This window comes from Schistocerca cancellata, unplaced genomic scaffold, assembly GCF_023864275.1.
Source record: "Schistocerca cancellata isolate TAMUIC-IGC-003103 unplaced genomic scaffold, iqSchCanc2.1 HiC_scaffold_799, whole genome shotgun sequence".
In the NCBI taxonomy this organism is placed as follows: domain Eukaryota; kingdom Metazoa; phylum Arthropoda; class Insecta; order Orthoptera; family Acrididae; genus Schistocerca; species Schistocerca cancellata.
Window position 1 is genome coordinate 5,015,416 of NW_026046810.1, and position 14,206 is coordinate 5,029,621.

Consider the following 14,206-nt stretch of genomic DNA (forward strand, 5'->3'; position numbering starts at 1 on the left):
CCTTACCAGGTCCGCAGGTGGCAATCTGACCACTGGAGTGTTCTGCGTTGTGGACTTCAGACTTGTGCCTGTGATAGCATTGTCTTGGATGGGTTGGCTTTCTTTGAATTTTGTCATGGTTTTTGCAGTCATAGGATGCTCTTGTCGCTTCAGATGGACTGTTGCCTTCGTTTCCCAGCGTTGAGGGGCGGGATCTGTGCTCAGTACGGGGAAATCTGTTTGTATACTTATATCAATAATGTAAGGCTCTGTTTGGATGGCCTTATCTATTGTTACTGTCTTAATGGCACCCGAAAGCGCCATCAAGAAGTTCTTAAACCTGGTTGCCCTCATAGCGTCCCACCTCCTCTTGCTCGGGGATTTGCGCTTTGGCATCCTGTTTGGTGGGCTGTGATCAGCCATAATCGATTTTGGAGATAAATCGTTGTTCTAACATTCTATATGTTGGGCAATTACGTCCCGTGGCTCCGCATGACTTTTTCCCGCGGCTTTTGCAGGGGATGCAGATCGCTGCTGCTTTGCAGTCTTTGCGGTTGTGTCCATTTGTGCCACACTTCGTGCAAGCCGACTCCCTGGTACAAAGCCTTAGTATGTGGTCCAGGTCACCACAATTGTGGCAGCGAGGCACCACGATGTAGTCTTTAACGTTGATTGAATGGAATCCTACATATAGTCTGCCCATTGCTGTGATCGTCCTCCACATTGGTGCCGTGACCTCAGGAACGTGATGAACCACATCACGCCCCCGAGGCCCCGTCTTGAATCTCAATTTGAAACCATTTCGAAATTCCTCCTCACTTAGATCATCAAAATTTTGATCTTTTATTGTGTTTGTCAGTTCGTCATCAGTCATTATAGTAGGCACGTCATAAAGAATTATTAAAGGATTTCGTTTCTTCGGAGGTTCACACTTAACAAGTGAGTTTAGTTTTTGGTTGTTTAATAATTTGTCTTTGTCTTCCTCTGAAGCTACTTCCACAATCACCGAGTTTCTGCTAGGTTCAATTCTTTTTATCTTAATTTTATCTTTGGCTGGGTTTACTGTTTTTGTGAACAGCTCTTGAATTTTCTTTACACTGGTATCTTGCCCAGGCAGTGTCCTGAGAAAGACCGCAGTGTCTGTTCTTTTGGCAACTTTATCTATGGTTTCTTTAGTTGTGTGCAGCTTGGTTGGCGCTTGCGCAGCCACCGCCGCACAGGTCTTGACCGGTTGGTTCCTCAGTCTACTGTTTTCTTTTTCTAATTCTTCCACCTGGCCTTCAAGTTTCGCATGGGCGATAGCCCATGCTGTGAGTTCATTTTTTATGATTGATAAAGCCGCTTGGTTTATTTTTCCATTTTTGACATTCTGCTCTAGGAGCAGTGAAATTCTAGCGTGTCTCTGCGTTACAGATTCGCCTTCTGCCTGTCCCAGCTCGTCCTGGGGAGCGGGATCAGGCGCAATAGAAGCGCGTTAGGACGCACAAGAATCACTCGTTTCAGTTGCCGCCATGATGAGTAAACGAGTGATAAAAGATGGGAGCCCGTCTTTTGCCCCGGACCGGCTCCTCTGGCATGGGGGGGGGGGGGGGACATGAGGCAGCTCGCCCACCGGCCTTGCCCCAAGGCCAAAGGCACTCTTCGAACTGTAGGGTTCAGCACGCCATTGCCAGCGCACTGGTCCCCATCAGTGGCTCCGTCATCGTCGATTTCACCCGACGCTCCTCGGCAAGTGCACCCCGCACTCCGGAGAGGCGGATGCACCTCTCGCCCTTCCCGCTTACTAGCCGAAGCTTCCACCTCTCGGCCAAGGACTCACAGGAAGTATTTGAAATTATTACGTGCAATAAACATACGTAAAGTTGTACTTCAAACCGGAGAAACGTATGTTTCAAGTAGTATTAATAAGAGTATCGTGGAAGAATTAAATCAGCTGAGAAATGTTGGCATACTATTTACGCAGGAACTTGCGAAGTAGCAGAAAATATTGGAATATCACCTGAACTGAATGTAATAATTGATGACGGAGAGAAACGGCAAGGCAGAAGAAAACGCTTTGTTCATGAAGCAGCAGGGGACGATTTAAACCATAGCTCGAGGAACAGTTTTCTACTAAATGTTTGACACGTTATTACACAGCTGTTGGGAACTTCACTGTACTGTGTGCAGCCGCACACAACATGGACACATTCCGTTTCCTGTGGAACTACATAAGCGAACACGATTCTCCGGTCGAAGAGCTTGTGGGAAACGACGAAGCTTGCTATAGTGTAGACGTTAATAACGACGGTCTCGGAGAAGAAATTTCACTGTTGAAAATATTCGTGAAGGCAATGTTCTGTCTGAGCATTTCTTCTGCGCCTTGTCAGTACTCTTTGTGAGTGAAGTTTTGAGTGACGGCCTCACGGACTGTTCTGCCGTTTGCCTGCTGGCTCCTCACAAGCAGAGAGGCCGCTGACAGTTGTGGCAGGAGTCACGGACTGGCAGGGAGCGGCGAGCTGCGTCAGCTGCGGCCGCAGGGAATGAAGTGGGGTGACAGCAACTGAGTTGATAGGCATGCACTCTCCACTACACTTATTTACTCGATGTATGAGTGAAGGTAAGTGTAATTTTATTACCTGTAGCTCCACGACTTGCGTTACCGTCTCAGCTGTGCCGTTGTGACCGATGAGTGTGGAGACTCGTGTGCGTCACTGTGAAATTGCTTTCGTGTGCTGAAACTCGGGCCTCGGTGTTCTGTCTCGAATACAACTACAATTACTTTGCTCGTTGCAATCTTTTACGTCAAGTAGTGACAACAATAACAGATAGAGAGGATTTCCGTCACATTTTGTATGCGTGTAATGTTGTGGTCTGATTGTGTTTAGTTAAATGTAGACTGACAGTGTGGTTCCAGATGATAGTCGCATTATGTAGTGTGAATACTGCTACTAATATCTCATTGTTATTAAACACAACAGGTACGGTAGAGTAGAATGTTTGCTGAATATGGAGAAGTAAATTGAGTCTGATATCAGGAGCGAAAATTCTGGTGATAGAACTCATATAGCGTTAATCTCGGTATGTTAAAATTAGAATAGTCTGATGTAGCACCTTGCAGACTGGTGTGAAACGCTTTTCAGCGATCAGATTTTATGGAGCAGTTGTGTTTGTTCACAATGAACTGTTGACTTTTGCCATGTTTAGTCTGGAAGTTTTACTCGAGACATTTTTGTGAGAGAAGGATTGTCCGTTGTTACCTGAATTATTTTTCTGTTATCTGGCGTCGTCTGAGTTTTGCTACAGCGTTGCTTAGAGTATTTGTTATGGTGTAGGCTACTCGAGGAGGGCTGAAGTTAGTGAGTCACAATAGGATTGAGTTTTTTGGATCTTTATTTAAAAAATTATGAATATTGCTCTCCTACAGATTGTTTCAGTTCTTTTTTTGCACAGAGTTCATTGTACTTTCTGCCTCATGACAGCATCTCCACCAGCCGCCTGTGGTTGAACTGCCTGGCGAAGTCCAGCGCTGTCCGCCCCTGAGCATCTGTGACCACTCTGTCGGCCCCAGCGTCAAGCAGCGCATCCGCCACTTCTGCGTGGCCGTTGTGTGCCGCGTGATGAAGCGGCGTCCACCCAATGAAACTGTCCCTGGCGTCCACCGCCGCCCCCGCCCCCACCAGCAGCCTCGCCGCCTCGACGTCTCCTCTCCACGCTGCCCAGTGCAGGGCGGTGCAGCCCCACTCATCCCACGCCCGCACGTCGGCCCCAGCGGCGATCAGCGCCCTCAGCTCCTCCACTGCCCCCTGCTCAGCCGCCAGGACCAGCCTCCTGCCCCTCTCCTTAGCAGAGAGGCTCCTGCACAAAACACACAAACTGCCACTCTCTGCTACAAACACACAGCACACAAAATGAGGAAAACAGCCACACGAGGAAAAAACTGTTGTGAATAAGAATCTGTCCTGAAACAAACCTACCGTATTCCCCCTCCCACAGTACAAAACAGTGCGCAATTGTGTGTACATATTACAGTACATCTGTTCTATCCCCCTCATAAGAAAATCTTCATTCATCGTCCATTACAAATAGGATCATAAAAACTCTGAAGGAATTTCATTATCACATTTTGTCACACTCATTCCTGGAAGTCAGCTCCTTTGCTCTCGGGACGCTACACCTAACCAGTCGCTCACCTCCACTACAGGACAGGCTTCTTGCAGCTAAATGGTTCAAATGGCTCTGACCACTATGGGACTCCACTGCTGAGGTCATTAGTCCCCTAGAACTTAGAACTAGTTAAACCTAACTATCCTAAGGACATCACAAACATCCATGCCCGAGGCAGGATTCGAACCTGTGACCATAGCGGTCTTGCGGTTCCAGACTGCAGCGCCTTTAACCGCACGGCCACTTCGGCCAGCTAAACTTTTCACTCGAGGGAGACTTGAACCAAGGACCTCTCGTTCCGCAGCCGCTCACGCTAACTACGAGACCACAGCACTCCTTTCTTGCAGCTAATACTGGTCTCTGTCTGCAGCTTCACTGCCAGACGTCACGCACAAGAAGAGTCCCATCTCCCGGTTTTCAAAGAGACACTTTTCTAATATACAGCCAAAAGAATTTCACTGCACTTAGCGGCAGTTTTCTTGACACAGTCTCACCAAATACCGAAACTGACACACAGACAATTTATTCAAAACATGTCAGATATAACAAACACCAAATTGGCAACTCCACCTACATGAAAACCTGTCTGTGTGTCAGATTTTATGGCCTCATAGCATATGCACATGTATTTAACATGTGCTATCGTGCTCAAAATCATCTGAACGACCTCAGTTGTCGTCCATCTTAATGTTTTTGCGGCGTAAGGACTGTTCCACAAAGTTTCTGGCGTGCAGCCGCATAAATTCAGTGGTTTGGTCCTCGGGTTTAAAAGAACGGACCAAGTGCAGCAGCGTCAGTCACCTCGGCTAACTCTGGAGATGGCAGGACGGTGTTCGGCCGAAATATTATGAGAAAAGGCTGAATTTATGCGGCTGCACGCCAGAAACTTTACGGAACGATCTGAATTGTGTTTCACCTGATTTGTAATCAGTCCTCATAACATTGTTCCTCTGCTCTGTTTTCGGTACAGTCTTTGCCTATACAAAATGTTCACTGCATGAGGCCACAAGAGAAAACTGCTCTGTGTGATTATCGGTTTACATGCAAACTGACACTTCGATAATGCAAATACCAGGAAACGTGTTATTGAACATTACACAGCCATTACGCTTGCATATTCAAACTTATTGTAATAAATGAAAGCTCAGAAAGCAGCATCCTCCTTTAAATGACACGACGAAAGTTTTCTTACTGCACTACTATCCGGGAATGCAATCTAACAAGTAAAGAAGAAATATCTCAAGTATGGTTTCAGTCACAAGTAACAAAGAGAGTGCAAGTTGAAACTTGAAATGATCTGCCATAAAGTTTAGTGTTTCCCGGAGATTCGAACGCAACACTTGATCGGGTGGTTAACTAAGCACAATGAAACGTCAGAGATCGTCATTTTTAACCAACAATGAGATGACAAACTGAAACCAGGAGAGGAAAGTGTTTTGTGTTATGGGCATTCGAAACCAACACCTGTCGACACTGACTTCTAGTCACGCATAGACGTTGAGCAGCGAAATGTGGACATGTCATAATTTTAAATACAGCAATGAAAATTTTCTGCCAACTAGGAATGGAACCCTAGACACATCGTTGTTGACTACATACAAAGATACCTCGACTGTACTATTCTCTTTCACCAGTAGCTAGGAGTGCATGTTTGAAACTGACACGACAGGACGAAAAGCTGCCCGTCTGACTTGGGACTCGAAACCAGTACCACCATTATTGTTAACAAAGCCCAGAGAATCGGTAAAATCAGAATAATTTCTCACATGTATTTTGCTGTGCTCATGTTGCAACTTAAAGTGACATGCCAGGGTTCGAACCCAGAGATGTGTCTCTTGTGAATGTCTTTATGACTTTGCAGACAAGAAGAGACAATGAAGCGGTGGAAATGCATCATGTGAAAGTGATCAAACGTGACGAAAAAGGGAGATCTCAGTTCGAATTCCAGTCCAGCGTCAATATTTTCCACGTCTCAGGCTCGAATACAGTAGGAGTCAAGTGCCCTGTGGCCCTGCACGGAGATTGGCTCATTGATAGATATATATATCACGTAAGGAAGGTAGCTGGTGACAGAGTTTCGACCTGCCACGACCTCCCACTCTGTCGCGGCCGAGCCTATACCGACTCTGCTACAGGTTACCAGAGGTGGGATAGGTGCTGCTTATGTTTGTCAGCTGTGTGAAACGAAAAGGTCAGCATATGTAGCAAGAATCATTTCAACTTTTTCTTAACTAGCAACTATTACCAAGAATTAAAATTCATGCGAGTTGCGGTATTCGAATCCACTACATGCAGACTAGAAACTCGCGCCCTTAACCCCTTTTCCTTAATTTAATTTTTTAACCATCCCGAGGTCTGGCCACGACGCCTCCCCCATACCTGTCACAGAGTCGCTGCGCTATTTTCGCGCATAATTTTTTTATTTCTAATTTTTTTTATTTTTAGCACTTCGTCTGAAGGACCATGTTTGCACACAAAGTAACTCAGCTGAGAGCGACGCCTTCCAAGTTCCGTGTTCACGATGGTCTGCTTTCCGACTTATTTCTCAACATCTTGTAACTCGCCCAATGCTTCGGTTCCCGAGGCTCGTTTGCAAAGTTGGTCTTCTGCCATCCCTGAGCACTGCACGCGCTGGAAGCTCCGTGCTGCGATTCCTGATACAGCGGGTGACGATGAATGTAACGCAGAACAGCAGAAATCAGTGCAGTCGCTTCTGGTTAAAAGGAGTTTTAATATACAGAATGAAGTAAAATAAAGTGTACTAAAAAGTAGCATGTGTTCTGTCGTGAGGACCAGCTTTTCCTCCGAGTTTCCTTCAACACAAAATAAAGTGCTTCTGACCTACGTATTTTAAATTAGATTTCTGTTTACTTAAAAATAAATAAGTCAGTAAGAAACACCATTTAACACAAAAGAGCTTAAGGACGATTCATTATGATGTTCTTGCGTTTACGCCTTTTTCTATTCACTTTGCACTCTCTACCACGTAACTGTATGTACTGAAACATGTTGCGAAGTTCCTCTCGCAGTTTTCCGCCTCAGCGACGCACACGCCGCCCCGTGGTCCGCTTGTGGCCGGCGTGCGTGCGGCGACCCACCCAGCGCCCGACCGTCTGGTTTCCCTCTGCTGGCAGGTGGTACGTTGTGTGTCCTCTTAGCCAGTTTACAGCATTCCTTTATTCACACGGCACGTCGCTACGATTCAAAAAAATTGGAAGGTAAGGTATTGGGAGTAGAGTTCGTGTTATTGCGGCTAACAATTATGTGATAACTCACCAGATGTCCTTCACTTGAGCGCGTACGAACCTCGCCTGCTGTCAGGTCGTGATTCTCTCACGTGCTGCCGACCACCCAGGTGGACTGCCTCAAGTTTCGCTTTGGTTGCTACTTTCCTGTTCAGTGCCCTCTACCGAGTAGTTTTCACACTTGTAGGTAGGTGAGGGGTGCCGATGTTTGTCGAAATGACCCTCCAGCTGTAGTGCAGCTACTTTTGTACAGTCACGTTTCCGCTTTTGCTTCTCATTAATTTCAGATACATGTTCTTGACTTTTACCATATTCGACGGCCAACTCTGGTTTGAGTATAACTGAGTTCGAATCAGAATTGTTCAAAATGATAAAAGCCATTGGCGACGTGTCGTACATCTGTGGGTGGATTCGAGACAGTGGGAGTAATTTCGTCTGGTAAGTGCGGCGTGAGGGTCGTGTGTGTCTTCTTCCACATGTCGTGTGTGGAACACACGGATATAGTTTCTGACTTTCTCCCAAAGTCGATGAGGTTTCATCCCCCCCGTTTCCACCTGAGATGGTCAACGTGTCAAACTTTATCTTAAAAATATTACCACGAGTTAGAAAATAACTCGTAGCTGACGGAAATCTTGCTGCTGTTTCACGTGGTATGGGTAAAACTTGTATTGGGGAGTGGCGGAAATAACATTGATGGCAAAGTTTACATCAGAATTAAGGACCACGAAGCTGACAAATTGCAGGGATTCTGCTATGTGCGAAGCGTATTTACACTTAGGGACAAGGCGAGGTTGTTACAAAAAGTTATCTAGCACACGAAAACAGGACATTCCTCGGAAAACAAGGCTACTGGTACAAAAGATAGTCCTTAACTGGGGAAGAAACCTGTGAATGTATGTTTGTACAAAGTACTGTATGAAAATGAATCGTGGATTACTGGAAAAAACGAGAAGGAAATCGAAGCATCCTAAATTGGTGCTATTGGCGGATGTTGAAATTAGGTGAACTCATACCAGAGGAACCCTGAAACGTCCCTCCAGAATAGGTGAGGATAACAATATGTGGAAAACCGTGACATGTACAAGGGTCAGCGTAATAGGTTACATGTGAAGTCATCAGAGAACAAGTGCCATGGTGCTAGAGGTAGCTGTAGAGGGTAAAACCTGTAGGGCAGGACAGAGATAGGAGTGCACAGCACAAGTAATTGTGGACTCTGGGTGCCAACAGCACTCTAAACTTGTTGTTCACACAGACAGAAACATGGTCAACAGCAGGCAGAGTTTCTGCTTCGCATGTGTGTTGTTACTGGGACTGGCTGTTACTCCATACTGCGGCGGGTCGACCAAAGTCGTCCACACCCTGACGAGCTGACGCTCTGCCGACATTTGCTTCTCTTTGCTCCTTGACAAGCATATTTGTTGTTATTAGCGAAGATTTTATGGCTAATAATCGTTTTTCTTTTTGTCCTGTCTCAGTCCTGCCAACCACCCCAGATGGTCTCACGAACGTGTTTATCTGACCCCTGCTAGACCATTCCAATATGCCAAGAGTACTGGACGTTTATCTCTTTTGACAAAAGAGAGTCACACATTCAGTGCAGTCACAGTCGCTCCCTGCCACCAGATTTTCTGTGTACGACGTTGGCGTATGTGCCTGAATTATTGCTGACATTCGTTGGATGAGAATAAATCACTGAACTGTTGACAGTAACTCACTATTTTATCTACCAACCTATTCTTAATGACTCCCTCTCTCACGATACAACCTCCTATCATGTCGATACAGCCCCGTTATTCATGTGACTGCATTGTTCTGATTTTATTCCAGTTCGCTTTGCTGACCGTCATTATATCTAGACTCAGCATTTACACTTTTCTTTTTTGTATTTATATCTTATCTACCACATAAGACTCGTGTGTGTGTGTGTGTGTGTGTGTGTGTGTGTGTGTGTGTGTGTGTGTGTGTATGTGTGTGTGCGTGTGTAGTGAGGGAACTCACCGCAAGCGAGAGACAGTGGCGTCATCGGGTGCAGGAGTCGTGGGCAGTGCAGCAGCAGCAGCAGCAGCAGGAGTCTGGCAGGTTGTGCCAGCAGTGGTGGTGGTGGCGGTGGCGGTGGTCGTGGTGGAGGTGGTGGCGGCGGTGGCGACTGCGGCGGTGGTGGTAGAGGTGGTGGTGGGCCTCATCTGTGTAGCGGCTGGTGGGCTGCACACACAGAGAGAGAGGCACAGTGTGAGCAGGCGTGTCCTCGTGGTGTCCTGGGGACGGCCCACTGCAGTGCACACACACACTCGCACACACACGCGGAACACACGCCGACAACAAGAGTAGTGGTCCAGTAAATACAAATGAATTACCAGTGCGGTAATCACATTCAGTTGCACCACCTGAGTTCCCCACAGCAGTTGCTCACCATACCACACAACAGGTAGTTCAAAATCAAGCATGAACAAAACGTACATACAGTGCCTGACACTTACACGAAACTTAATTACAGAGCCTCTGTACAGGCCAGCTCTGGTACTATCGTTCTCAAAGGTATCCGAATGATCTGAACTGGATTGTGCCTCTTTGTACGTGACCCACATAACTTAACTGCCTCGCATTTCATGTGCACCCTTTTAGATATTGTCGTTTTACCATACCATTAAAGTCCTGAAGTGTGGCATCTGAGACCAGTACAGACCAAAGTATGTGCTTCAGGCAGAGGCATTTGTACGTCTGTCTGTCTTTATAGCTGTTATAATGGTAACAGACAGTCAAATGTTAAGGACAAGTGGCCCTTCCAAACTTTGAAAAATATCGTGATTAACACTTTGAGCTACTTCTAACTTTCGTTATTTAACAACCACTTTTGAAATATGTATGGCCTGTAGGACAGCAGCTCCAGAAAAAAATTTCAAGACATTTGGCTTACCATGTGCAGTCATTACTGAACTGTCCTCTGTGGGACTTGCTCATCAGTTCGCAGCTGGCTCTGTCCACACCGCTCCCTGTGTGAGAGACCCCCTGCTCTGTGTGGCGGAATTACTGCAAGTCTACACTCTCTGTTCTGTGATATTTGTATGATTACTTCAGCGCCTCAGCGTCTCTGGCTATCAAGAAGGTTAAGGAGGAAGGTGGTGGTGTATATTTGGTGTATAAGACAGAGCTGGAAGGATTGGAAGGTTCCAACTGTATTATATCATTCCCAGATAGAGAATCCGATTAATTGTAAGAGGTACGCACGAGCAGACCTAGGGTCACCTAGTTATGGTGGTGAACAAACTGAAAAGAACTGTTAGGAGCAATCAACGTGCAGATAAATGGGATTCTGAAGAGCTGACGAATGTAATGGGTTTTTCAAGTTCTGTGAGACTGTAGATAACGCGATAATGAATGTCTCAGCTGGAATTTCAGGTGAACAACAGCTGATGTCTCTGACAACGCCAAACACGAAAATTGAACGGACAAATGTTGGAGCAAGGAAGGCAACTCTGAAGAAATCTTAGCAAACGGAAAAAATACATAGAATGATTGATGAAAGACAGAAGTACTAAAATAGTCAGGGAAAGCCAGGAATAAAGTATTACAGGTCGCTAAAGAATGTAATTCTAAGTTCGACGGACGATGAAGTAGAATGACTGCAATAAGTTTCAGGTAAATAAATAAAAAGTGATCGTAGGATGCACCCATTCAGCACATAGAAAAGCCTAAAGATCCTTCTGTGAAATTAAATGCAGGGATGACAACACCAACACCCACCCTTCCAGATGTCAGACTCTCAGATCGGTGCCAAAAGCCATTATGTCGATGGAGTATGAACCAAAACAGGGCACGTGTAAACGGCAGTTAAAAGTATCACGAGAGCTGCTGATCACGGGAGGAGCGTATCAGTGAGTAACTGCATCCTAGATATCGTGTGGATGAGAAGGTATAACGTTCAAATACCACTGGTGACAACTGTGTTGGCGCGAAGCTGTTACATGAGACAACATTTTCCTGACATGTACAAAGACTTTTCGGAGTTTGTATCAATGTTCTTTTGACAGTCTGCTTCTTTTGCTCCGTTAGTTGAACATCATGTACCTATAATTGATCTTGTTATGTTGTGTATTATTGATTATTGTTATTGCTGTTATTTCCACATGTGCAATGCAATTGTATCTTTATTTTTCTGTTCTGGTTGTATATGCTGTGAAACTACTAAAGCACTCTACAGCTTTACTGCTTTCAGTGAAATGAACCAAAAGCGGACCACCAAGAGAACATTGCTGTGAACTCCAAACAGCTATTTTACATGTCATGTCCAGTATTAGAATCAGAATATAAGAGAGCTTTGGAAGGCTTAAGATCCAATAAGGCAGATCATATAGATAAAATTCCATCATAATTTCTAAAATCATTGGGAGAAATGGCAACAAAACGACTATTCACGTTGGTGCATAGAATGTATGTGTCTTAGGACTTCGGAAAAATACCATCAACCCAATACAAAGACTGTTAGAGCTGACAAGTGCGAGAATTACCGCAGAATCAGCTCAGCAGCTCATGCATCCAAGTTCCTGACAAGAATAATATACAGAAGAATGGAAAAGAAAATTGAGGATGTGCTAGACGACAATTAGTTTGGCTTTAGAAAAGGTAGAGGCACTAGAGAGGCAATTTTGACATTGTGGTTGATAATGGAAGCAAGACTAAAGAAAAATCAAGACACGTTTATAGGATTTGATGACTTGGACAAAGTGTTTGACAATGTAAAGTGGTGCAAGGTGTTCGAAATTCTGAGAAAAACAGGGCTAAGCTATAGCTGGAGATGTGTGGTATACAATATGTACAAGAGCCAAGAAGGAATAATAAGAGTGAACGACCAAGAACAAAGTGCTTGGATTAAAAAGAGTGTAAGGTGGGGATGTAGTCTTCCACCCTACTGTTCAATCTGTACAAAGAAGAAGGAATGAAATAAAGGAAAGGATCAGGAGTGGAATTAAAATTCAAGATGAAAGGATACCAAGGATATGAAATGCTGCTGACATTCCTATCCTGAGTGAAACTGAATTAGCATCAGATTTGATGGTCATGAAGCAGATGAAGTTAAAGAATTCTGCTACCTGGGCAGCAAAATAACCAAAGACGGATGGACGAAGGAGGACATCAAAAGCAGACTAGCCCTGACCAAGAGAATTCTACTGATATAAAACATAGGCCTTAATTTGCGGAAGAAATTTCTAAGAATGTACATATGGAGTACAGTACTGTTTGGTAGTGAAACATGGACTGTGGGAAAACTGGAATAGAGAATCTAAGCATTTGAGCTGTGGTGCTACTGGCTATTGTTGAAAATTATGTGGACTGACAAGGTAAGGAATGAAGTCATTCTGTGTAGAATCCGAGAGAAAAGGAATATATGGAAAACACTGACAACGTGAAGGGGCAGAATGATAGCACATCTGCTAAGAAATCGGCGAATGACTTCCATGGTAGCAGAGGGAGTTACAGAGGCTAAGGACTGCAGAGAAAGACAGAGATTGGGATACATACAGCGAACAATTGAGGACATGGATTGCAAGTGCTACTCTGTCATGAAGAGGTTGTTGGCACAAGAGAGGAATTAGTGATGGACCGCATCAAACCAGTTAGAAGACTGATGACCCAAAAAAAAAAAAAGCGCGTCGTCCCATATAGCACTTTCACACATAATACGGTAAAAATTTAGGGTCGTTGGGTTGTGAACCCATGATCTTTGATACAGGAATCTTAGGCTCTATCAACTTCCGCATGAAAGCACCATACTTTACATACTCACTGTTAGGCTTGTGAAGTGCTCTGTAGTCCTGGTGTTACTTTTAATTAAGGTTTATGTGCTCTCTGCTGGACAACAGCAGACAGCTCGAACTAAATCGCAGTTTTTGTTGATAAGCTATCGACCTGCAATTTTTGTTACTGATCTGAGTGTCTGACATCTGCAGGTTTGGGTGTAAGAGTTAGAAAAGAATTCCGCTACTAAGTGCAAGGGGGGGGGAGAAAGAGAGAAAGAGGGGGGGAGGGGAAGGGGGGGGAGAGAAAGGGATGGCTGACAAAAGTACACTGAGCACCTCCATGAGGTGGGGGACTATTGAATGACATGATGGAGGGAAAACTGAAAGTCGAGCTGGAAAACATAGCGGACTGGTCATTAGACATAGAGTTTAACAAAGCTCTGGACGATTTGTGCAAAAACAAAGCGAATGGTTAAATAACATTCCCTTGCAGTTTATATGATGCTTGCAGGAGGCTGCAATGAAACAACTATTCAAATTCCAGAATGGCAGAAGTGAAGCTGTGAGTACCGGGCGTGAGTCGTCCTTCGGTAGCTCAGATGGTAGAGCAATTGCCCGCGAAAGGCAAAGGTCCCGAGTTCGAGTCTCGGTTGGGCACACAGTTTTAATCTGCCAGGAAGTTTCATATCAGCGCACACTCCGCTGCAGAGTGGAAATCTCATTCTGGAAACATCCCCCAGGCTGTGGCTAAGCCATGTCTCAGCAGTATCCTTTCTTTCAGGGGTGCTAGTTCTGCAAGGTTCGCAGGAGAGCTTCTGTAAAGTTTGGAAGGTAGGAGACGAGATACTGGCAGAAGTGAAGCTGTGAGTACAGGGCGTGAGTCGTGCTTCGGTGGCTCAGATGGTAGAGCACTTTCCCGCGAAAGGCAAAGGTGCCGAGTTCGAGTCTCGGTCGGGCACACAGTTTTAATCTGCCAGGAAGTTTCAACTATTCAAATTCATCTGTAGAATCTATGGGACTATAGACATAGCAACAAATTTACAGAAAAATATCATCTACATACTCCACATGCGAGTAAGGACCATTAAATACGAACGATTT

At 45.1% G+C, this 14,206-nt stretch overlaps 1 protein-coding gene across 1 annotated transcript in view; it reads right to left on the reverse strand.

The window, feature by feature from the left end:
* Positions 1-3,353: 3,353 nt before the first annotated feature.
* The window catches only part of LOC126143444 (ankyrin repeat domain-containing protein 65-like), a 31,763-nt gene continuing 20,910 nt past the window's right edge, over positions 3,354-14,206 (reverse strand). The window contains exons 2-3 of the mRNA XM_049915373.1: positions 9,369-9,572; positions 3,354-3,816 (exon numbers count right to left, since the gene is read on the reverse strand). Of these exons, the coding sequence (XP_049771330.1) occupies positions 3,432-3,816; positions 9,369-9,553 (570 nt within the window). The 5' untranslated portion in view covers positions 9,554-9,572 and the 3' untranslated portion in view covers positions 3,354-3,431. The remainder of the gene's footprint in view (positions 3,817-9,368; positions 9,573-14,206) is intronic.